This window comes from Pholcus phalangioides, unplaced genomic scaffold (assembly GCF_987345545.1).
Source record: "Pholcus phalangioides strain wild (caught in Gottingen) unplaced genomic scaffold, Ppha-v1.0 ptg000039l_1, whole genome shotgun sequence".
NCBI lineage: Eukaryota > Metazoa > Arthropoda > Arachnida > Araneae > Pholcidae > Pholcus > Pholcus phalangioides.
Genome location: NW_028301625.1, coordinates 7,154,286 through 7,180,886, shown reverse-complemented (window position 1 = coordinate 7,180,886; position 26,601 = coordinate 7,154,286). Strand labels below are relative to the sequence as shown.

Genomic DNA, 26,601 nt, shown 5'->3' with positions numbered 1-26,601 from the left:
TGGAACGAAAAGTTTGGGAAACTATGCTCTAGATGTAATTGGGGTGAAGACTTACATCAATATCATCAAGAAAATAAATGACAAAGCAACTGCAAAGATTCGTTTGGATAAAAGAAAAGCAAAGATTTGGAAAAACAAAATCTTGGAAAAGGAGTCAGACAGGGTGATATTATCTCACCAAAACCCTCTTTACCACTGTTTTGAAAGAAGTATTTAGGAAATAGGATTGGGACGAGAAAGGAATTGAAATAAATGGAGAATTTCTGACTTATTTGCGTTTTGCAGATGACAGGTGGGTTTGAAAATGAATCTGCAAAAGACTAAAATTATGTTCAACTTCTTTATGTTGAAGAAAATAATCTTGCTCAACAACACAGAGATAGAAGTAGAAAGCTATGTATACCTGGGACAAGAAATTACCATGGACAACGGAATCATTAATGAAATAAACAGAAGGATCAGGATTGGATGGAGCACTTCTGGTAAAAACTAATTCTGAAGAGCCACATACCACTATACCTGAAAAAAAAAAGTGTTTAACCAGTGTGTGCTACCAGCACTGATTTATGTATGGAGCTGAAACATGGACACTCACAAGCAAGACGATACAAAGGCTACAGACAACACAAAGGAGCATGGAAAGATGCATGTTAAGTATCACAAGGAGAGACAGAAAACGAATTACTTGGATAAGAAGCCACACAATGGTATACAATATCATGGAAAGAATTAAACGTTTAAAATAGAAATGGGCTGGACATATTGCAAGAAGACGGGACAACAGATGGACCACATGTATTCTGGATTGGTACACCCGTGGTGTTAAACGTCCGAGAAGGCGTCCTTAAACAAGATGGATCGACGAGATCAGAAAAGTGGCTGGAGTCAACTGGAACGCTAAAGCATCAGACAGCAACATCAAAAAATTTAGAGGAGACCTTCATCAAACAGTGGATTGAAAAAGGTTGATGATGACATTGTTTAAATTCTGCCGCCCCCCCACAAAATCAATGAGGCATTGGGTAAATGTCATTCTTGTCTATGCAAAAATTTGGCCCTGTTGATTTAAAAGATTTTGCCCCAGAATTTTATATGATAAGCTGCCCCTATTGAGCTTATATATGAAGTCATGTTGTTTTTAATGAAATAATGTAAATCTCGAGAGAAAATGACCAGTTTGAAGCTGTGTGACCAGCATATAACTTTATTCATATATTATGTGTAATCTTAACAAAAAAGTTACATCTTACATACATTTAACTTGTTTTTATGCCACCAAGTTTTGCATCCTCCTTATTGGGAAGAGATAACCGCCAACCAAAGACTAACCTATCAAAACCACATGAGAATAAACTGCATGGTGAAGCAAATGAATCATCAAGCCAAGCAACTGAAGACACCATTCGTCTATGGCCCTGAAAAAAAAAAGTAAAGATTACTGAAATAGAGTCAGAGATGCTGCTGTACTCTAATTTAGGTTATTCGCAAAATCTGGGTCTTTTTGGAGCGAAAGTGGGTCCCTTATGAAAAAAAAATTATAGTCCCTCCCTATCATTCAGTGGCATCTCTGTGAATATTTTCCAGCATGGCCCAGGTCTTTGATCACCTGCTTATATCTGTTCATTGAGACAGAGGCAGGTTGAGCAGCAGAGGCATGTTCTGGGTAGAAAAGTGAGGTATCACTGTGAATCAAATAATTCATTTCTAAAAACATGTTCTATCTAAAAATTCATTGAAAAAAAAAATTAATTTACCAGCTTATAACTAGGTTCTTTTACTTTAACTGTCTACTAGTAGAAAAAGCTTGCAAAGAAGCTCATTAACACAGAGAGTTTAACATATGGAATTCAATAAATGTAATAAATCAAAAACAAATATCCCGCTTACAATGCTCACATTTAGAAAATTTTAGTACAACTTATTTTCGTGGTCCCAACTCTAAGTAACTCTCATTAAGATTTCCCGTTTAAAGCATGTTCCAATGTTTTTTTTAAAAACATTATAAGCGGGATCCATTGTTATTAAAAGTTCAGCACATACATTTATATGCTTACTAATAATTCAATCTATAAATTCCTGTCTGATTAATTTTCCATTTCAATATAAAATCCTTAGCTATTTCAACAATATCTTGTGGTTAAATTTAAAGCAAATGATATTCTGACACTTATATCTTCGGATTCCTTTATTCATATAAATTCTTACTAAGCAATTTCCTGGTGGAATGATTTTCTTTTCCCTCCCTGATGGTGCACCACTCTGATCTGTCACCATTTAATTGCCACATATTTTCACACCTGAATTTGGAAACTATATCAGATTTGTTATAGTGAAATTTAACGGTGTGCTTGTGTGTATGTTTCCGGCATTTGGCGGGCAGCATATATGTCAAGGGTGACTAACAGCTGGCCCATGAGTTGATTTTGTGCAGTTCACGATTTGGTAAAATTACTGTGTATCAAATTCATTTTCTGATCATTAGCTGAGCTATTGGTTTCAACAGCAGACTTGATTAACAGACTATTTACATTCATTATTTACATTGACGATAGTAATTTGCTATGTTCTTATCATATGGATTTTTCAAACACAAATTTCAAACAATGTTTCTTGTGGGTATTATTTTCAATCACTTTGTTAAGAAAGTTGCCTGTCGTGACCTCTGTATTTGTACCTCAATGCATATTTAGTGTGCTGCTCACTGTGCTGAAACTTTTTCTAAGCAATGCCAACTCGCAATTGCACCTTAAAACTTCAACCGACTAGATTACGCTGACATTAATAATTTCAAAGAGTAAAAATGTATCGTATTGGATGATAGGATTGATATTGTGTCGTTCATCAAGGGAGTTCTACACCCGGACACAATGATTATTGGTGTTGAAAACAGAGAATTATCTTACCTCTAAATTTCAACATGGCGGGTTGGTGACACTCCATGTTGAAGCAGACTGACTCTTTATCAAACTAAAATACTGATATTCTGTTTAAAGAAGATAACTCACATAATAAGAATACATGTATCGCAAATCTTGTTTTATGTAATCTTATTGGATGTACAAAAGCACCAGGAAATGATATGTGTGCACATCCTTTCACATCTACAGGTAGTCTGCTTGACCCATGTGAGGCTGGTCCTTCTTATTTTGTTATCACAGGCCTACTCATTCTAGATAGTCAATACTATCAATGGGACAGGCTTTTCGCGCATGCACACTTTTCATAATAAAACTCTTCTTGAAGTCTACCGGTGCATAAATCGATTCTTCAAGTGCTTATTTGACCTGTGAGGCCTAATGGGTTGCCAATTCAGAGGTAGGGAAAAAATAATAATTGCAGAAAAATGTGAAAATATGTCTTGTCCATGAAATTCACACTATCGGTGCAGTTGAATGGACTAATTTGCAGAAAACAAGTAATATTTTATGCATTGCATCCACTAGCTAGGAACCAGATAAGCAATGAATATAAATCAGTTTAGAATACTCGGTTTGATTCTTAAAAAGGTCTCTGTATTCTCCTAGAGTCATCCTTCCCCTTTTCTGAGGCTTAGTTTGTTCTGGCCTAGAGTATGCTGTACGATTTTGGACACCTATCTTCAGAAGGATATAGATTTGGTAGAAGGGGTGCAAAGAAGAGCCACAAGAGCATTTGTGGGTATTCAAGGCTTGAGCTATGAAAAGAGGCTTGATTCATTGAATATGTTTTCTTTGGAACATCATACACGTCGTGAAAATATGATTGAAGGATCGTCAACCGGGGTGAGATTGTCCACCCAGAGGTGACTTTGTCCTGTCTGAGGGAAAAAGTTTCAAATTAGCGCTGTCTGTTAAACATGTTGGCAATTAAACTAATAAAGAAATCATTTGACAGAGTGCATCCAAGTCTTCAATATGGGACACAGAACTAGTTGAAATTCATTGTTTTCCAGATGGCAACACCTGATCAGTTATCAGTTATTTATAAACAAATAGTAGTTTTTATTTATTCTGGAGGGGTGGCTTTGTCTCAAAGGAGATATTTATTGAAAAAGAATAAGATTTTTACCTAAAAGACAAAGCTACCCCAAGCTGGGGTGTCATTGTCCCACTAAAACAAAACAAAAAAAAACTGAATAACTGATTGAACTTGATGACAGAGCAGTTAAAATGAATTGTTCAGATCTCACCATTGCTGAAAAAGTTTCAAATAAAAAAAAACAGCAGTTCACGTCATAAATGAGCAAAATTCAACAAAGGGTACTGAAAAGTGAGATAAAGTCACCCTGGTTCACAGTATTTAAGATTTTCAAAGGGGACTGTGTGATATGATGGGTCATGAAATATTGTTACATTGTCTTTTAAATGCATCAACTCTGGGACACCAGTTTCATTTAGTTAGGGATAATTGTAGGTGTTTGTGTTATAGGAAGTTTTTCTCCAATAGGTTGTAAATGCATGGAATTGCTTATCTTCTGATGTCCTGAATTCCCCAACCATCGACATCTTCAAAAAGGAAATATAAGATGTATGTGGGAGTAATCAAGAAGCTATTTAGCTATATTTAACCCTAGATAGCTAAACGTAAATCAGTATTACTCAGTAAATAATCTATTAGATCAGTGGTTCCAAACATTTTTCAGTCCACGTACCCCCAACCCTGAATCCTCCAGACCCCCCCCCCCCCGCCAATCTGTTTCACCCATGACAGTTTTCGAAAAACTTCAAAAAACTTGCATGTTGAATTAAATTAAATGGTCTATTTTTTCATTATCCACATTTTTTATTTTTCAAGTAGGCAAACAAATTAACACAAAGATTGGGAAAGAAATTAATGTGATTTTTGGGACTGTATTGCATTACAAGTTTTGAAAAATTAGACTCAAAAGCGGATAAATACAAACTCAAATCCAGAGCTGCATTCAATTTGCTTCTATATTTATTTTTTATTTAAATATATGAAGAAAACGCCCATTTAACAAGCTCCGTGCTAACAAATGGCAACAAAAACATTATGGCTTTTCTAAAAAGTTCAACGTATTTGTCACCGCAGCGAGCCACAAAACTGACTAGTTTCACCATTCTATCATTGAAGAGGATCTTCAGAGCGGTATCTGATGCGAGCTCTAGCAATTTCTCCTTTTCCGGAATTTAAAATGAAGCCGGTTCGAAATACTCTTCTTTGACAGGATTAGATATCCACCGATCACCCATTTCCGGCTCTGAAAAATATTTTTCAAACGAGGATTTTAATCCTTCCAAGTGACCGACTGTTAAATTTAGCTCAGCTTGTGACAAGAAATTGTGAATAATTTTAAACACTTCCAAAAAAAGGGCTACCTCGTGCCGAAGTCCGAACAGCAACGTCAGGATTTAACCCCGGGACAACCACCTAACTTCGGTGTGCAAAAGCAAAGCGTTGTGAAGGATGTCCATGTCTTCACACAACAATTTAAAAAAACAACCTGTAGTTGGTAGAATTCACCTTGACAACCTTGACCACTTCATCAAGAACGTTTCGCAAATTTGGAGACAACGGTTTCGATGCAGGGATCTGTCTGTTAATATAGTAGCAAGTCCATTTCATTTTGTGAGTGACTTCTGCCACGACGGCCTGAGTAGCAACCTTCCGTGGATTCTCCTCCATCTGTTGTGAGCCCAATGCATTTTGACCATTAAATTCTTTTTTCTAGGAAATAATGATTAATTGCTTCAAATAAGTCTTTAACAGTTGTACGACCCCTTCAATGGGTGACAAATAAAAAGATTTACTTCGAATTCTCTTTCAAGTACTTAGCAATTACAAGTAGCACTGAATATTGCGCAATGACGGTACTTTCGACGACTTGGATGGAAAAAAAATTCACAACTTTTGACGTGGCTTATGACTGTACTCTCAACATCGTCTGACATATCCTGTATTCTTCAAGACACCGTATTATTTGACAGCGGTATTAAACTCATTATAAGAGCACTTTCCTCTGCAAACATGCATCTGACAGCATCTTTTCACCAATAGTGTGATTTTTTTCCTCGTCTCGCAATACGATAGCTAATGTAGTTGGAGGTTTCGGTAGCTTTTGCAGAATCACTTTTGGAAGATTCAAAATATGGTTTCATGTTTACAGGTGCACAGTATTTCATTTTGGTGTTTCAGTCCGCTTCCGCACATATCTAGTTTTTAGCCACTGATCCATAGTGCAAATCACGTGAGTAGTAGCTGCTTGGTAGAAAAGTTGACGTAGAAAATTGCAGGTACAACACACACACATGCCTCAATACAAACGCCCACATCAAAAGTTAAACACAACACGAATTAATTCTTTGCTTTTATGCACAGCCCGGCATGTGTCAACAATGAAATATAAAACGCCGAAGAAAAGTGAGCCGAGAGGAAGGAGTGCGTGAATCCGGATCATAGGTTTGGTGCGGGCAGGACAAGGGAAGGCCGAACCTTTCAGTGGACACGACCCCTCTGTTATAGAAGATTTTATTGATACGGAAGTCAATATATTACAACTGACATAATTAGTAAAAAACCTCTACCTACTTTTAAAAATTCTTTTTAATGTTTTTTAATAATTTTGCTCTTTTTTTAGATGGATGGCCGCCATTACCATTTTCTTTTCGCGTACCCCCGGTTGGGAACCGCTGTATTAGATGAATGTTTAGTTATCTAAGGTTAAAAAAAAATGACAACCATATTTCTAGATATTTTTGTTGTTTAGTTACTTTTTCCAGCTTATTATTTTTGGGTAGCTGTATCTCAGTTATGACAAGCATATTTTTATGGGCTTTTTTCTAATATTATTTTTATTATATTTTTCCTCCAGCCACCTTGTTGGACAATTTGCCTGTTGTGGTTTCTGATTTTGCATTTATATTTTAAAACTAACTAAAAAGTTGGCTGTGCCTACAGTTTCAATAATACTGTAAAATTTGTCTTTAACGAAATTGCAAGGGACCAAGATTTTTTCCCATTAAACACAGGTTTCCACTTAATAGAGGTTCAATTGACGTAATGTATAAAATAATGTAACGATCTTGTATGTAACTGAAATAAAATGAAAATTAATTAATTGAAAATAATTTGAATATATATTAAATAATGTAATGTACATTATTTTCTCTACAATTACAAAATATTTAGGTTCTCACAGCATCTGTATAAAACTTCCCCCCACACTGCTCATCTGAATTGACGACATTTACGTTCTTCTTGACTTTCCTCTGGAATTTTCAATGAGGGTGTCAATATCTGTCGTGTCAAGTTCAGTTTGCACATTGTCCTCTATGCACCAGAGTAGTGGGAGGGGGAACGTGATTTTGCTGCCCCAACCACTAAAATTAGATGATTTTCCGGTCTAAAATTTGCATCCCCCCCCCCATATTTTGCTGCATGAGCAATTGCCTTCCCCCCCCTCTCTGATTCCGGACCTGCTCAGCACTGCGGTCATGGATTTTTAATGATTCTTATTTCAAGTTAAGACCTGAGGTATATATATATGTGCACCTAATTCCAATGATCCTAGTAAAGATATCGACTTAACGACCCTTTCAATGCTAACAGGATATATATGTCCCAGTAAAGAGAAAAAAAATCGGTCTCTGAAGTGGTTAAATTAATTTTTTTTTCTTTTTAAAGAGTATTTTGACACGCAATAAACACAAATCAATAACAAAAAGTTTTTTAATGGTTGGTTTTGGCTCAGGTGGTTATGAGCATTTAATAAATGTTTCACTGCGAAATGGTTATATCAAATTTACTCTTTTTTGTACTTTGAGTAGAGTGTGACCAGTGATTGAACATTGCTGTGTTTAACAGCAATGTTCAATCACTAATCTCTCTGTTTTCAAAAGAGTTTAGAATCACCCTAAGTATTTTAAGATGACTATAGGTAAATTTATTTTCTTAAATCTACAAATTTACTCTTCTTAAATATATTAAATTACAGTGTACATATACACTAACATATAATGATATATAAAGATGATAGTAATATAGCACTATATATATACTGATAAGAAATAATTATCACATGTTAATTATTTGATAGGTCATTTTAGCTCTGATTAAAGGAGAAAAAAAACACACAACAAATACTTTTTTTCATACAGTTAGTTACTACATAACAAATTATCTAACATGGTACTTTAAAATACTTTCAGTAGATAAAGGATTAAAATGCTATGAGACAAAAAATAAAGAAAATCAATGAAGTACCTGGCGACTACTACGTGGCAATCTGGCCAATCGGACACCATTCAGATCATAAAGACGAACATGCCGATTATCCAATGGAATGGCAATGATATTCTGATTTGAAACAGCTAATCTGTCAAATATATGAAATTGAACACATGAATTGAGTTCTATTTCTCTTGCATATGTTTTTTTTGGGAGATACAGTGATACTTCGGTTAACGAAAAAAATTCATTCCAGAATCACATTCATTAGCCAAAATGTGATTTTCCACATAGCTTTCTATAAAAAATTTTTAATTCTTTCTAGAAATGGCAAAAAATTTGAAGATACGTTTCATAAAACACTAAGGAGCATTATGAAAAAATAAAAACTGACAAAACAGTAATAAACAACTCCATAATTGGATGAAGGAGAATTTAAATGAAGATGAAAAACTGAACATCTTTTTATTTTACACTATGTGATACTATGCAGTCTGGTTCATGAGCTAAAGTGGGGAAAAAAATTTTGTGAGGTGGTATGCTGGGAGATATAGTCAACTTGTTTTTCTCACACACACAGATGGAAAAGATAAGTTCCTAGAATGTCCAAACTATTCAGTTTGGTATTGAGAGTCTTACTGTATCCACTGAAACCATTCAAGTCCAAGGCTGTTTTTTGTTTTTTTAAATACATTTTATCTTAGCTTAATCACTTATTTTACATGGAATGGCTCAAAACCTCTGGAAAGAAAGGTGTATCTGGAAGGCGATTCCGAGGGGGGAAATAAATTAATCTGGCTCAAGTGACAGTTGCTCAATGGATTAATTTTGATTAGCATGAAAATTTAGCTCAGGAAGTGGCTGTTTTATGTTAGCACATGCATTCATATCAACTAAAATGTTCGTTAGCTGAATCTGTATTGAGGCAGAAAAATGTAAAAAAAAAAAAAAATCTGCATTAATTAAAAAAATTCATAAGCCAAGGCATTTGTTAGCAGAGGTATCACCATACATGATAAAATTGAGTTTTGTATTAGTTTATGATTTTTTTTTGCTAATGTGAAATAATATATTCATTAGGAAAATAGGAAATTTTTTCTGCACTCCAGAGAAAATCATAAATTTGAGAATAACATTTATCTATCTCACAGACAAATCTTATAAGTATGAAATAAGTGCAAATACAATAAAGAGTGCTCAATGAGGTTACATCCGGACTCAGGGTTTCTGATAACAATAAGTGATTGACAGGCCCATAGCCAGAAATTTCGTTTGGGAAGGGGACCACTTTTATTTCAGGGGGAACCAGTCCCCCCACCCCCCACTACGGCCTTGGTGATTGATAACACTATCCAAAAACAATCCTGGTTGTGAGTATGACCGTATGTCCCATTTTATTTGAAGGGGGAGTATGAAAATGGGACTTCTCTCTTTTTCTTTTTCGAATATCTGGTTTCAAAACGTGGAGTAAAATGTCATTTTTTTCTTTAATATTATTTTTAAAAACTATATTTTTTCCCCTTTAAGCAAAAAATTCTTTTCTTAAAAATTCAGAATTTGTGAAGAGTTAGAATGAAACTGTCTAATGTGTATTGCAAACTACGATACTTTTTATAATATATAGTAAGTTACAAGGGTTTTTAACAGCTGGCTAATGCAAAGATGAATTTAGGAAAGAGAGAAAATTCAATGGGGAATCGAACCCATGTCCTCTCACTTGCAAGGTGAGCACCCTAGACCACTGAACTACAAAGGAAAAAAAAATTTAAATCTTTCCTTTGAGCTCCTGTGCACTGAACAGGACTGTACATGCATGGTCGGTCCAAACTCACAATTGCTGACACCCAGTGCCATCTTAACGCATGGGCACGGCCCGGGGGCCTCAAGAGAAGAGGGGCTTCCGAAAAATGAGAAGCAGTTGAATTTTTCGAATGTTTGCTAGGTAGGGCCTCGGAAATATCACTGGGCCCGGGGGCCCATGATGCTCTTAAGACAGCCCTGCTGACACCGCCACAAGATGGCTACTTATCAAAGGATGACGTCACTCTCAGCTATCCATACGAAGGTTTTCAACAGCTGGCTGATGTGAAGATAAATTTAGAAAAGAAAGAAAATTTAACTGCCCTTATGGGAAATCAAACTTACATCCTCTCACTTGCCAGGTGAGCGCCTTAAACCACTACACTACAAAATCAACAATTTCAATCTCTCAAATCAGCACTACACATACAATGGAATCATAGTAGATATTATGACCTAATTAGGATATTGTGAACTGATTTGAAAAATTTTTGCCAACAAGGGAGCATTCTGATCTCCTACATAGTCTTGCTAGTTGATAACGATAACTTATAGGAGAAAAATAGGGGACTGTGGGTCGGCCTTGAACCCACAAATCCTCCGAATCTTTGGTGCATCCGGCAATGGTATGTGATCTGAAAGTGCTGCCATCTATGGTCTGAATTGGTAGTTAGAAAGTGGCAATGGATGAATGAGAAATCTACCCCTCCTCAATTTTGTGGGCGTGATTCCTGCTGGCTTCTTGATTGCTCAATTTGGCTACTGAAACAAAAAAAATCATTGGGAATTGGGGGAAGAAGTTGGGCAAATTAAAGAAATTGGCAAATAATACTTGCTTTTTGATGGAATAGCTCTTTTACTCATGAAATTAAACATTTTTTCATTGTAATTTGGTGCAATGACAACCAGCAACAAATGCAATGACGATCAGCAACAGAAGCGTTTGTGCCTGTTGCTCCCTGTGGTGAGATTTTTCTTTGGAAACAGAAACTGTCACCCACATTCGCACTTGGAAGTAGAAAAACCCAAGTAAATCACTTTCAGGCGACCACCACTGTACAATCATAGTATCAATCTGGTGATGGGAAGCAATCACTATATTATACCCCCAATGATATAGTCTAATCATATTATAACTAACACCAAGAAAAGAAAAAATTTGGTTTCCTATAACAATACAATAAGAGAACATTTTATGGGGCCAGACCAAAAATTTTGTTCATTATAAGCTAGATTCACAATAGTGGAGTTCGACTGAATTCCACATGACTGTATCTAATGTACTGAGATCAGGAAAAGATGCCACAAGATAATGGTAATCCTAATCAGTGTTCACCAATCAAATCAGCATTCCATCTGCATCAAAATTCACATTTTCACTTCAAATTTCTTTAACCCTTTAATTAACACCCAGTAGAGAAAAATTTTGAGGGGTTATATTAAGCAAATGAGGTACCCAGAATGCTGTTGACATGACAAAGAAAATTGTCATTATTTAAAAAAATATATGCAATTTTGCCCTTCCACGAACACACTCTATGATTTACATAGATTTGAATACAGTGGAGTCTCGATAATTCGAGTCTCAGCAGTTCAAGGTTCTAGATAATTTGAGGGAACTGTTTTTCGATGAGAATGAGTTTTGTCTCTTTTTTTTTTTCATACGAGTTTTTTTTCCTGTGAGTAGTTTCAGTTTGAACAGGTCTTGGTTCTTAGACTGGGATAGTCTGTGGACCCCCGGGATAGAATTTATCACAGGCCCATCTATAGTGTAAGAAAATAACCAAAAAATAATTACATTCATATCAGGCTTCCAGGGCTGGAGTACCAGTCAGCCTCCCTGTAAATAGAATGGTTTGGGGTAGCCCTAATCTGTAAACCAGTGTTTCTCAAAGTGTGCGTTGCAGCTCCTAGGGGGCATTGCCAACCTTTGTTAGGGGCGTTGCGGTGAGCTGTTGATACTAATGTGTGCTATTCAGCGGATCCACAAGTGGCAAAAGTTTGTGGACCTCCACTGCAAAGAGTTTGGCTATAAGAATAAAACAATAAAATATGTAGGTCCAAAGAAAATGAGTTAGGAAAATTGAGAGGTCTTTTAGCACAAGGGGCATAAGTGCAATGTCAAGTATATGTGCTTTATACCCCTCTTTCATCAAATGAAGCTGACAGGGCTTCAGCCTTGCTGCCAGAGAATGGACCTTTTACTTTAATTTTATTTATATTTACCCATGAAATAAGACCATTGTGAGATAGGTTAGTTTTACCCTACTGTTTGGTTTTTTGTCCTTGAGTGTAGGGTAAAGCTTCAGCTTGGCCTTGCCATTATGCAGTGCTAACCCTGATGGGGTAGAAGGGTATAAATCTGTATCTTTAGCAAAAACCGCACGAGGGACATAAAGAGGGGTGGCACCCCTTCTTGAACTTGGCTCCGCTGGCTCTCAATTCGGGAATTATTTCTATCTCACCTGCCAAATTTGTACTGAGAGGGATGGCGGCATCAGATCTACAGAACTTAACCTGAAAACCCTTAGTAGTGGGACAAGGGTGTATCATTGAGCTTACCCACGAAATAAATACAAGGACCCCCCCCCCCCATCTAAAAAAAAAATGTTTTCTATTATTTTCAAATAATTTGAGTTTTCAGTAATAGTAAGTAGTCTCGATCTCGTTCACCTCAAATTATCAAGACTCTACTGTAGTATAAAATGTTGTTTACTGTCTGCCAACTTACTTTTCGATCATTGTTGAAGAATGAACAGCAATATGTCTTCCCTATACATGGCATTTCCCTCTAAAATGCAAGGGCCAAAAATTGTTCTTTGCTGGGCTTCTCAAGAAATAGGAGACGTGTACCTTTGAGCCATTCTGCTAGTAATTATAGAAACTTTGTGAACAGCTCACAAGTAAAAAATCAAATGGTTAGGAGTTGCTTCGAAGCATCAATGCCAAAACAAGCTCAAAATATATACAATGTCTTTTTTTTCCAAAATATTCAATGCAGATGTTAGTATAATGGCTATGATTCAAGTTGAAATACAAATACAGGCAAAATGCCCATAACAAATATGGATGTCATATATTTCAAAAATACAGCAACCCAATCACAAAAATTATAAACAATTTATACACAAGATAAAATATTATACAATGCCCATAAAGAATATTATGGTTGTCTTATTCTAAGTATGGATAGCTTCTTGATTTACCCCAACATGTTTATCATATTTCTTTTTAAACGTGTCAATTGTGAGCCCTCCGGGGGTATAAGCTATTCCATCTATTAACAACCCTATTAGAGAAAAATTCCCTGCGATACTATAACCTTGAATTGTCCCTTACCAATTGATACTGGTGTCCCCTTGTAAAAGCGTTTTTGTATTAAGAGAGATAGTATGTTTTCGGCCCAAAATAAACAGAGAAATTGAATTTTCTGGATGTTATGAAGAAACTAATATTTAGAAAGAAAAGCGTTTTCAAAAAATACCATCTCTTAATAAAAAAATGCCAACTGGGACGAAAATTGCTGTAGTTAAGGGAGGCTGCTATGTCTCCACTCAGTGCTTCACGCTACTAATGCGTGTTATAAGAAATTGAAAAAGTGTCTCTCTGGTGTATTGGTGAGCGCACTTGCCCAGTATCCAAGGAGACGGGTTCGATTCCCGGAGGAGACAAATCGCTTTTCTTTCCAAATATTAGTTTTGGCATAACATCCAGAAAATTCAATTTCTCAATATATTTCGGGCTAAAAAATACCATCTCTTAATATAAAGAGCTTCAATTAAGTGCTTCAAAAAACAAATAGTTTTCAAAATATGGAGGGCTCAGAAGCCAATCAGTGCAAGTCAATTTTCTGAAAATGAGATTCACATTGCAAGTGCCTCTTCATTGTTAAAACTTTCAGTTACCAAAGCATTGAAGTCGCTATTTTTATATTGCAACAGCAGATAGTGCCACTTATACTGACCATAGAATAAAAAAAATCCTTTTATCTCATTTTTAATGTTTATTAACTCACGCTGATTGGCTTCTGAGCCCTCCATAAAAAATGCTGAATGTATAAACATTCATGATAATTTGAATTTTTATTTTTGCTGACTGAAAAAAAAAAAATTTCTTTTTACAAAAATGTCCTTTAAAATTTAGGAGAGAAGTGAAATTACTCTTTACAAGTATTGTTTTGGATAACCATGATCCCGATGTTGAACAAAAAAGAGCCATGATCATAAAAATTTAGATTATGCATGTACTTATTACGAACATTATTACCAACATTGCCTTTAATTTTTTTATTTTTTTTGGACCTGTTTTTCTGCTTGGGATATGGCAGTATGCCATATGCTACTAGTACAGTATTTAGTGATTTTGCTTGTGCAGAAGCATTTTCACTGTGCAGGCCCCCAGGTCATGCACATGGAGAAGTACCTCCACCCACCCGCCTCCCTATTTGCATACTTGCTCTCAAAAAACAGCACAAGATTTTACCAGATCATCTTTGTCTCACCACTGTTATTTTCTACCCCCACAGTTTATTGCGGATTCCAAACAACATACAATATATTTTATACACATCATATAATATTTTATTACAGTCAACATTTGATTTTATGAACCTCTAATTTACAAACTGCATGTTTTTAGGTAATCTTCTGGTCCAAACAATATACTCTATTTCTTTGTGAACGTCTTTCCTATTTACAAACTTTCAATTCTATGAACTAGTTTTTCACATCCACATGGGTTCGTAAAAACAAAAGTCAACTGTATATACTATATTTTGTAAATGTTTCCCACTTAAAACGTTACATAATAACATTTTTTTCAAAAATTTTATAAGCGACATCCAATAAACAAAGAAAAGATATTTTAAAGCTTTTATGAATATCCAGGGCCACAACTAGGGGTAGTGGTAGGTGGGTCTGTTGCTTTAAGTGATGGACCAAGAAGGGCACAAAGTTTACACTTTGTTTGCTCAAAATTAGGAGTTGGGGCACAAAAATGAATACTTGTGCTGGGTGACTGAGTAAATTTTTGTTCCTAGCTGCAGCCCCGTGAATATTATTGGTTCACATGCATTGTTTTCCAAGTCTGCAACTAGAAGTAAAAAAAAATGGGTTTAACGTTTTATCCCATACTAAAATCGCTTTCTCTCTTCATTTATTCAACTAAAGCTTTCTATGATTAATAAAATGACAAATTTTCATAGACTCACCTGTTTACAGGAGAATCAAGCCTTATTGTTGTGAGAGGAGATCTCATGTTTTTCAGATCCCATACTTTAACTGTTCTGTCATCACTACCAGAGACAACTTTGTCACCACTAGCAAATGTAGCTGATGTCACTGCTCTGTAAAAAAAGTAAAATATTAAAATAGCTAGAATTAAAGGAGATTTTTATTCACATAATTTTTATAGTGATTCTTGGAACAAGTGTCTCCATGAGAGAAAAGAAACAAGGATAGTTTTGAACTTAACATGAATTTAGCATCCATGTATGTAACACATCTTTCCATAATGAAATTCAATTTTCAAATAGCACTTCTTTTCTTTCCAAAAACAAACTTTTTTAGAAATTGACTACCAAATGATAAATCACTTAATACCAATATGTTCACATTCTAAGGAAACTGGTTTGTTACGAAAATGTAGCGGGAAGATCAAAAACAGTCAAAATGACCAGCTTGGCCCTTCTAGTGGTAATGAATAGAAGGGGCTATTGGTCAGGATATTGAGATTCCACTACTTGCATCTATATGTTATCTGTTGTTTCAAAAACAACATTTTTTAAATGTATTTAATCCATGGATTATATGCAGGAAATTAAAGTAAAACAAAAGAAAGATTGCAATGATGATAATTTTCATAAATTTTTTGGCCCATAGAATATTTACATGTATAGAAACTCAATATTTTCAATCATATAAAGAAAAACTTATATTTTTCCTTGTTACAGACTAGAATTTGAGAATAAAGCAATGTCGATGCTAAAACAACTTTTCATAAAATTAAAAAGTGCAGGATTTTATTGTCACCATTATGGATAAAGAAACCAATAAATTCTGCAATTTGTGAACTTTTCGATAAAAAAATTTCTTATCAAGATGTATTAAGTTATGTAATGTAAGAATTACGTTTTTTTCTCCTTAACCTTTTACCTGCACAAAAAATTTCATGTTTGTTTTTCAGTCTTATTATTGATTAAGTTAAACAAAAATTAGTTTAAAATATATTTATTGAGAAATTATTCTCTCTGCAAAATCACACAGTATATAATTTTTTGAGAAGTCACATGTGTTTCATTAAAAATTTAATTTTCATGATATTGCTTCAATCGCTCATAGATTTAAAGTTATTTAATATCTATATATTTCTTTCACTATTAAATTTAATAAACATCCTCTAGAAATTTAGATTTGTTACTTGTGGTGTATACTATTATATTGGTGGACAGGTTCTTTCAAGATTGTACCTAATTAGAGATAGATTGTACCTAAGAAAATAGTAACTGAGAAGTTGTTTTATCATGAAAATTAATGTAATCTTTTTGAATCAAATTTTGATAATAAATTAACAAACATGCCTCAAAAAAATTACTTTGAACATCTGGGAGGCATTATTTGACAAATGCAAGAATATCATTAATTGTGACAAAATTCATGGGACTAATCAAGCCAAATTTTGTATTTTTGAAAATCACTCGGATCAGTGATGGGCAAACTTATTTAGGAGTAGGTCAAAAAAAAAATGGTGGGCCAATATTAGTTTATTATAAAACTTAATAAGGATTCAAAATACACTATACTATAATTTTAAAACCTGTAGCCGGCCAGATAGAACCTCTAAGCAGGCCGCATCTGGCCCACAGCCCTAGTTTGCCCCCATCACTGACTTAGATAATGGAATAGACATTTCCAAACAAATTAAAGGTGTGTACTTGTTTTTCAAGTGCCTTTACTAGCATCTTTTTTTCTTTTATGCAAATAAAATTTTTATTGAAAATTTGAATAACATATACAAATTATCTCTAGTAGACTTAATGATACTCAAAAGAACCAATCATGAAATCTATACAGCAGACTTTCTTGGCTTGGAAATGAATTTAAATAATATTGCCTGCGTTGGAATTTCCAATAAAGGGAAACGATTTAAATTCAAAGTTTACTTTCTCTTAATTTTAATTCTAACATAAGAAATATACTCCCAGTCTCTCTCGGAAGTATGAAAAATCATGAGTTTTTTTTCAATTTAAAAAATCTGATTTTTTTTATTTTTAAAAAACTTTAAAAAAAACTGGATTTTTTAATTCAAATTAAATGGCTGCTTGCTTATTAATTAAAACAAATTTTATTAATAATTAAGAGTGCATACTTTTTCACCTAATCTACCAAATTTGATTCAGCATTAATGAATAAACAAACAATAAATAAATTATTTACAAGTAAGAAATATGAACACTAAAAATCTGTGTTTATGTGACATCAAAAGTCATTGAGCCAGAATTAACTTCATGGATTAAAATTTTTCTTCTATAAAGTGCTTTTATTTATGAGGCGAACTGCTTTAAGCCGATTTTTCAGCGATTTCATTGTAATTAATTGGGCTTGGCATTGAAATAGCACATATGCGGGACATTATATCGGCTGCTATGTTTTCTGAGCCAGGAATATGACAAATATCACTCGTGAATTGGGAAATGAAATCCAAATGTCTGGTTTGGCGAGGCGAGCATTTGTCATGCTTCTGCCGAAAAGCATAGACCAAAGGTTTTTGATCTGTAAATAGAGTGAACTGACGTGCTTCGAGCATGTGTCGAAAATATTTGATAGAAGAATATGCAGCCAATAGTTCTCTGTCATATGCGCTATAGCGTGTTTCCGCAGGAGTGAGTCTGCGAGAGAAAAATCCTAGCGGTTGCAAAGAATTGTCCACTACCTGGTGTAATGCATCACCAATTGAAAAATCAGATGCATCAACATGAAGTGCAAGTTTTGCAGATGTGGAAGGATGAGCTAATAGAGTGACATTAGCTAGTTGCTCTTTGCATTGATTGAATGTTGCGAGTGCAGAATCGGTCCATTCAATTTTAAGATTATCTTTTTTACCGCGGGAGCCTTTTAGAAAATCGTGTAAGAGTATTTGTGACTCAGCAGCATGTTTTATGAACCTTCTATAGAAATTTATGAGGCCAAGAAATTTTCTCAACTCAGAAATTGTGTCAGGTCTCTTAAAATCTAATATTACTTGAACTTTGCTACGTAATGGTTTAATGCCAAGAGGAGTAATTAAATGACCTAAAAATTCCAAAGTATCTACACCTAATACACATTTAGAAATATTAAGTTTCAAGCCATACTTGTGTAGACGCTCAAATATTTGCCTTAGGTGATTTTCGTGCTCTTCAACAGATGATGAATATAAGAGGATATCATCTAAATATGCATAACAAAAAGATAAACCTCTTAACACCTCGTGCATGAAATGCATAAATGTTTGAGGCGCATTTACTAAACCAAAACAAAGCCTAGTATATTCGAACAGACCCCATGGTGTTGTCACCGCTGTTTTAGGAATATCAGATTCAAAAATAGGGATCTGATGGTACGCTTTGAAAATACCTAATTTTGAAAAAACTGACTTACCATGAAGGGCATTGCTGAAATCACTTAGGTATGGGATGGGATAGGAATCGAACTCTGTGACAGAATTTAATTTTTGATAATCCCCCACTGGTCGTATAGATGTTTCTGACTTCGGAACAATATGCAATGGTCAAGACCATGAACTTTTTGAAGGACGAATTATTCCTTGTTGTAACAAAAAATCGAATTCAGTCTTCACCTTCTCAAAGTGTTGAGGGTGAAGCCGTCTCGGTCGAGAACATGTTGGAGGACCTTTAGTCACTATGTGATGAACTGTGTCGTGTGGTGCAGGTTCGCCTATTAAGCACCGATTTGTGATGTCTGGGAATTCAGAAAGAATTTTCTCGTACTGAGATGGGCCCACTGTGGAAATTGAGAGATGAGCCGTTTGATGCACTGATCCCAGGGAATGAAGTAATGTGCTAGAGCTAATGAGACAACGCTTTTTCAAATCTACCATGAGATTGAAATTGCGCTGAAAATCTGCTCCGATGATAGGGCACGAAACCTTGGCGACGACGAATGTCCATGGAAAATTTTGTCACAAACCCAGATCTAGAACAATATTTTTGGTACCGTAGGCCGGTATTGACATCTGGTTTGCTGCGTAGAGACGAAATGTAGAGCAGGGAGTGGTGGAAGCAATCGTTGACGGCGGAACGACACTAATTTCACTGCCCGTGTCAACGAGATATTTTATTCCCGTTTTACGATCATGGATGAACAACCTCTGAGCTCATGCTCGCCATGCCAGCTATGACGGAGCTCCTTCGTTTTTTGGTGCGCTGAAGTTGCACGGTGTAGTGCAGCGCCGAGCATTTTTACTGAAACGATGATGGTAGTAGCACATTCCGGAGGAATTTTTTCTGTTTCTGGAACTCGAATGCCTCTTGAAGAAGTTGTTTTGCCCTCGATGTGGTGAACGTCCACGTTGTTGAGAGGGAAGTTCATCCAATTTTTTGGTGAGCATTGCAATTTGTGCACGCAAGTCATCTTGATCTGGCGGTGGAGAAACAGCACAAACGGATACATTTTGGCTTATTTCCGCGATTTTATCCAGTCCATCACTCGATATTGAGAGGACAGTTTGGATTTGAGTGGGAATACGTTGCAGCCACAATGTCTTTAAGAAATCATCGGTTAGTCGAGATCCCGAGAGTTGGCGTATTTTTCGTAGCAGCTGTGATGGTTTATCATCTCCGAGTTGAATTTCTGTGAGCAACTTCTTGATTTTGGCCGATTCAGTTTCGGCAAACTCCTGTATCAGCCGGTCCGAAAGAGCCTGGAATTTCCTGGTCTCAGGAGGGTTGACGACAATATTGGCAACCGCATGTAGTGTTTCTGAGTCCATATTAGCGACGAGAGCGGCGAATTCGGTATCATCACTTGTAATGCGGCTGAGGAGGAAAGCTTGCTCGCATTGCCTCACCCAGAGAGAAACGCTTGTCTTCCAAAATGGGGGAAGGCGGAGAGCGACACTGGAAACTTGGGGAATGGTATTGTCCCCTTATGTTGAGATCATCCTGTTGCTTGAGAGAGAAGAGAACCAAGAGGTCAAGTGGAAGTGACCTTATGAGGGAGGATGCTCCGTGGTCCACTGTTGCTAGGAGAAAAATCCTCTGCTGCTGTTCTCACTGTAATGCCGTCTTTTGAAGAATATTCAGAAGGCATCATTATTTGCGTTTAAACGTCTGTGGTCACCAATGCTGAATTGCTAATGCTAAGCGGTGACGGTAGCGCAACTGACTCCATATGAATTAGACGTAGTTGTAGATACATTATCTTTAATTATGATGCTATATAGAAGATATTATTTACATGGTACATATATTAAGAGAGAGAAAGACGACGTTGATGCATCTCGTGTGAGAGCTGGAGCTGAACTGATGTTCTCACACACATGGCCCTTCGGACCCTCCGAAGGGGCATCCGGTCACGTGATCATCTCGTGTTTCAGTACAGAATGTACTGAGATTCTTTCACGTGACCAGAGCGTGCTTGTTAAGAGAGAGCCAATGTACAAAGTAAAGTAATAATAATGATACATATAAGAATATATATTGAGGCTCTACAATACTTAATAATTTACACATTTTTATTCTTTTAAAGATTTAATAAATTTTTGTTAAAAAAATGAGCTAACTATCGATTTTTTTCACTTTTCAAATTAAAATTTAAAGTCCAACTGCATTTATGTTGCTACAACATCTATTATTATTCTAAATCAGCAATTATGGCACAGAATTCAAGGCATATAAGAAAACTAATTCCTGTTTTTTATCAGGGGAACTCTAGTGCCCCATTGTAATGCATTACAAATACTTAGTGCAATTATATCTAGAAATAGAACAGCTATCTTTCTGCACTGTATATAGGGATTAGGTTCAAGTCTATATTTACCAGATCTCTTATATTTCTTTTAATCTAGAACTTTACCATATTTCAATAATTGGCATGCTTACCATACCAGAGCAATGAAATAAAGAAAAAGATGAAATTTAAATTTGGTGATTTAAATCAATAACTTAAAAAAAATTCAAGTGATTTAAATTGGCCTACCCTGCTCCCGGTCAGAAAAAAACCAAACCAAGAAGAAAACTTTGGATTTGAACAAAACTTGGCATGTGCATGGATTTCAATGAAACTTGGTATGTATAATTGTTATGGGAAAATATGTAAATGTTTGCAATATCAGAACTAAACGATCATGTATAGAGGAGAACAGCACAATGACACTAAAAAGAATAGTGCCTTGTTGAGTAGGTAAGGCTGAAAAAAGAAAAGATATGGTCTGCCACTGATTTATAAAGGTTCTGTATATACATGTACCGTATCTATGATATTTATCGATGAATGTTTGATATTGATTGTTTAGTTTGCTATTACTATTTTTCTATGATTTAGTTCCCAGTGGGGGGCAACATGAAAATGTTGTTCACATTCAGTCTAGTAAAATGTTCCGCACAGAACAGACATGTCTTCACTTTGCCATTTTTAATTAGTCTTAATTCTTTGTCTTCTCTAATCCAAATACACCACAAAATGGTGCAGTCGGTTCTCACTCTACGCAGTATTATGTAACGAAGGTCAGTTTACAGTGTACGTGGTGTTGTGATACAGTGATGATCTGTTTCTTTTCTTTTTTCTTATTGCTATGGCCAATTTGCAGGAGCTTCTCTGTCAGAATTTGGAGGCCTCCACGAGGATTGTACAACTACTGGGGATTTGTAACGAAGGTCAGTTTACAGTGTACGTGGTGTTGTGATACAGTGATGATCTGTTTCTTTTCTTTTTTCTTATTGCTATGGCCAATTTGCAGGAGCTTCTCTGTCAGAATTTGGAGGCCTCCACGAGGATTGTACAACTACTGGGGATTTTCACCACTTCCAGCTCTTTGCTACATTCGAACAAATATGTTGAGAGAGAAGACAGAAGATTTCATGGACAAATTTGCAACTTTGACTATGCTGTATAACTACTCAGAAGAGAAAAAGGTAGTTTCATTACGTTGTTGCTGACAGGCAAATTTTCGCTTTTCAAGAATTTGCTTCATCCAGAAATGCATCAAACGTCATGCTTTGATACGATCAAAGATCATCTTGTAGCCCATCTGAAGCCGAAACCTCTTGTAATTCGAAGTCATTATACATTCTTAAATAGGTTTTAGAAGGAAGGAGAAAGCATCTCCAGTTACAAGTTGAGCATTAGGCCATCTTGCCATTCCACCCGGAAGATTGATTGAAGGTGATGTTGTAACAATAGTTGGGGAACCCCTGAAGAAATTGAAAGACCCACCTCTATTCTTCAGTTTTGAAACATGTTACATATTTGTAATCAGTGGCGTAGCCAGGTTTTGGTCTGTGGGTGAGCGAAATTGTGAAAGGCGCCATTTTTTGTTCATGCTTAAGGCACAAACTTAAAATTATGCATTAGTGGAAAGAACTTTAAATTTCCCAATTTAAAAAATCAAATTTATTTTGTTTCCAGTTCATGTTATTTTTGAAATTAAATTAAGTACCTTTCAATTGATCAATGTATTTTAATTTTTTAATTAATTTAAAAAAAATTTAAATTCCATTTTATGTTTTGTGTACTCATACAAATGCAAACACTAAAAACAACTGGGAAGTCACCCTAAAAGGTAGTTGAAAAAAATTTAGATTAAAATATAAAAAATGATGTATAGGAGAATATAAAATAAAATTTTCTCTTTCTCTAAAATTATTCCGAGATATGAACAGTACAGAGAAATCTTCATGCTTCCATTTAATCGCTTTTATCATGTAACACACATATCGTATGCACGTATCACATGTACACTACTTCTACTCAATCGTGCATGTACTTCTAAGACATAACAGAAAGTTCTTTCTTATATTATGCTTGACCATTTTAGACGTATGCAGAAAACCCCAACCCCCCCCCTTTGCGTATGCCAATGTACGTGACTATAACGTATATATAATGTCATAGTTATGCATGGTTTCAGTTTCACAAGTTTTGCCACGTGTCTTCCATATTAGAAGTAAAACTGGCATATGCCGGAAGTTTTGTGTTATGCAGCGGTTACCACGGTGAAAGCCTGCCTGCTTTCTGCATGAAGGCTTTTGAAACGAAAGATCGATTAGCACATTCGTACCTAGAAATTGAAAAAAAAAAAAAAAAGACTCGCTTCAGTCAACTGCCACTGTGCCACTAGTGGGGTTCAAACCGGGATGAATCTATCATGATGCCCACACGATCGCAGTGGTTATCATATATTACTAGATTGCAGATACACAAGTAGAGGGTGGCCTGAATCCAAAAAGGTTTAGGAACCACTGCTTCAAACAAATTAGTGTGCGCCAGAAATTGTTGTATGTGTCCGTAATCTATTTAAGTATCTCTGAGGCGTGTTTGTAATGCCACTGCTCATCTTCCAAATCCAAGTAAAAGTGGCAGGCGTATGAATCGATTGAAATATTTTTTATGTTTTATTATCTACCCACTTCCTGTGGAGATACTATTTAAAGAGGACTTCTGCTTGAAGTTGAAAAACTTAAAAATGCATTGTGCATAGTATATGTATTTCTTGTGAAATAAATTCATACGATGTTTTATAACAAATCAGAGAAGAATGAAAATATATGAGTGATGAATTGTACACAGACTAGCGCAGGGGTTCTCAAACTTTTTCCATTCGCTGTGCCCCGTTACTTTAATCAATGTTTGCCCGCGGCTCCCCAGAGCAGTTTAACAAAAAACTCTCTTTGAAAAATCTTCAGGGTGCTCCGCGGTATCCCCGGCAAAGGTTGGTGACCGACAGTTTAAGAACCCTCTGGACTAATAAGTTCTTGTATTTTGCCCCTCATAATTTGACCAGAGAGCCTTCAGGTAAGTGCCGGCAAACCTCACGATGCCATAGTTCATATTAGAAAGTATCATAAGCCCTCGGACAAGCGCTAATTGAAAAAAACACTAAATAATTTTTTAAGAGTAGATTCAACGTTTCGTGGACACTTTGTTTTTCTGAAATACTATTATGTATGTATTTTCAGTTACTTTTAAACTTTCCTTGTAATACATGGGCAATTCCAGGTGCCTCAAGTGCAAAAGGGACTTCATGAAGATGAGATCCAGTTAAAATTTTTTGAGAGTGAACTGCTAGGCAGGAATTTCTGAACAGGTAGAGGGCCTTAGAAAAGTCCCTTTGATGTCCGTAAGACGACCATGCGTGGACCACCTATGTGCTGTTGTGGGAAATAAAGAAACAAATAATGCCCGGAATTCTGCTTTAAAAAGTGATGAGTATATATAGTGCATTTATATTATTTCAGAAATATATTAACGGATTCTCAAAGTGTGTGTGCTCGTGGCTCATCGCCCCCTTTTTTTGAGGGACGTCTCAACGCGTTAGTGAATTGATGCGTGCTTATTCAGTACTTAGTAGTGGGTTTTTTTTACATTAGGCCAGGGATTCTCAAACTGTGCACCGCCAATCTTTATCAAATGCGCCATGGAGCGGTGACCCTGACAAAGGTTCTTCGAAAATATGTTTTGTTAAACAGCTCCAGGAAGCTGGTGGAGCTCGCGGATAACCATTGAATAGAAGAAAGGGGCACCTCGGGGGAAAAAGTTTGAGAACCCTCTGCATCAGGCTATTCTGGTCAGTCATGGATTGATGACGAAACCGGGATGGGGGGGGCGCACGGGTGCCAAAAGTTTATGAAACACTGGATTAATTGGAGGGGAGATATACGTGTCATGAGTTAACAAACACACCGGTCCCATAACTTTTTCCAGGGAATAATTTCTCCGATTCGGCACACTGCTGTATATGCATAATGATGAAACAAAGAATGATTCATAGAAAAGAGACACTACACTATGAAAAAAGACAATGTTACTAAAAAAGTCACATTTTAACGTAAAACTATGCACTATCACCGTATAATATAGTACAATATATTGTTGTACAAATATAGAAGACTATAATTTCCTCTCCCATTCTCTACATAGCAGAGCGCTATTGACCCAAGATTATAGGTTTTTATTTACCCTCCTTTAAGAAAAACTATTCCAGAACCCCCTTTTTTGGCCCAAAAATATTGGGCTTTTTAGGGTTCAAAAGCTCATAGCAGTTTTCCACCTTTTTCTAGTCTTTGACACTGTCCTATACACAAGCTAGTAGCTCTTGCCAAGGCACCAGCAGATAACGTGGCATTTCTAGACACTATGAATCTAGCCAAGTCACCCATACATAAACTAGTATTTCTAGGAGCTCAAGCTCTATCTAAGACACCCAAAGGAAAGGCGATACATCTTGGAGATTGAATCCTAGCCATTACTTCATAGGTTCAGTGGTCTCTCCATAATAAGTTCCCGTGCCTTAGTCGCCTTAGTCAATGCTCAAAAGATGCCTTAGTCAATGCTCTTGGTGGCCCTTCAGAACAGAATGAGCTTTCGTGAACTCCATATCCTCATAGCTACGAAAGGTATTTCTAGGAGCTCTACCGAGAACTACCAATAGCAAGAGAAAAAAGTTACAGCTAGAAGCGGGCAAGATTCTGCCCTTTGATAAAGGTGGGGGAACAGAGGTTGATCTGAACATGCTTCCAGATGAAGAGCTTGAGAGCGATCGTCAAAAATGGTACTGAAACCCTCAACTTTCTTTTTTTCCTTCTTCTCTTAAGGATTAGTACAAACCCAATCACTGTGAAACTGCAAGAAGCGCAAATATAAATGTAGATTTTTTTCCCCCTTACTCATCATTTTAGTCAATGAAGGTAGAAAATGAAAAAGTCAATATTTTTAAAGTTTTTTTTTAAAGATCAAAAGTCATTTAGAAAAATAGGCGCCAATGTAGGCAAAATTTCGATTGGGGGAGCAATCGCTCCCTCTGCTCCCCCCCCCTGGCTATGTCACTGTTTGTAATTTTATAATAGAAATTGTTATAGTCTTCTTACCTCTCATAACCATGCACGGTTAGATAAAAATCTGCAATATTCTCATTATTCATAAACTGAAAAGAAAAATGTGCGATCTTGATCACATCACCATTTTGTTTGTTACTATAGCTACTTTGGTAATGTAGTTTCTCAAAATTCAATGTCATTGTTTATGTAAATTTGTTATACTGTTTTTCTATATTGGTCATGTTCTGACGAATTTTCTCTGAGATGGTCGGTTCCTGGAGTTGGGCCGTACCACACTTCCTTTATAGGTATAAATACTTGGGGTCCTGACTGTCAAGACACATTCATTCGTCTTCCATATAAGCTAAAGTCTTGAATGGTCGGCTCTTTGTGAGTCGTTCATACTTCCTTCCAGCAGTATACTGACTTCATAGTAACAAGTTCAAGTGCTGTGAACGTCCCTGGCTGGTTCCGGAGTGTCACATCTTCTCAAGATCATCATGCTGTGGTACTAGTCATCCGCTTTCCTGTCCAATGTCGATCGTCATACTTGAGTCTTGGTTATACTCGGCCGTCACCTTGCCTGTTGCCAATAACCACTATCA

The 26,601-nt window shown here is 36.0% G+C and overlaps 1 protein-coding gene across 3 annotated transcripts in view; it reads right to left on the bottom strand.

Annotated features, from left to right (window-relative positions):
- Window positions 1–1,188: 1,188 nt before the first annotated feature.
- Window positions 1,189–26,601, bottom strand: part of Wdr37 (WD repeat domain 37) — a 171,004-nt gene continuing 145,591 nt past the window's right edge. For 2 of the 3 annotated variants that reach the window (XM_089253993.1, XM_089253994.1), the window contains exons 11-13: window positions 15,176–15,310; window positions 8,203–8,314; window positions 1,189–1,415 (exon numbers count right to left, since the gene is read on the bottom strand). In XM_089253993.1, the coding sequence (XP_089110119.1) occupies window positions 1,257–1,415; window positions 8,203–8,314; window positions 15,176–15,310 (406 nt within the window). In that variant the 3' untranslated portion in view covers window positions 1,189–1,256. The remainder of the gene's footprint in view (window positions 1,416–8,202; window positions 8,315–15,175; window positions 15,311–26,601) is intronic. The other variant, XM_089253995.1, reaches the window with a different exon arrangement.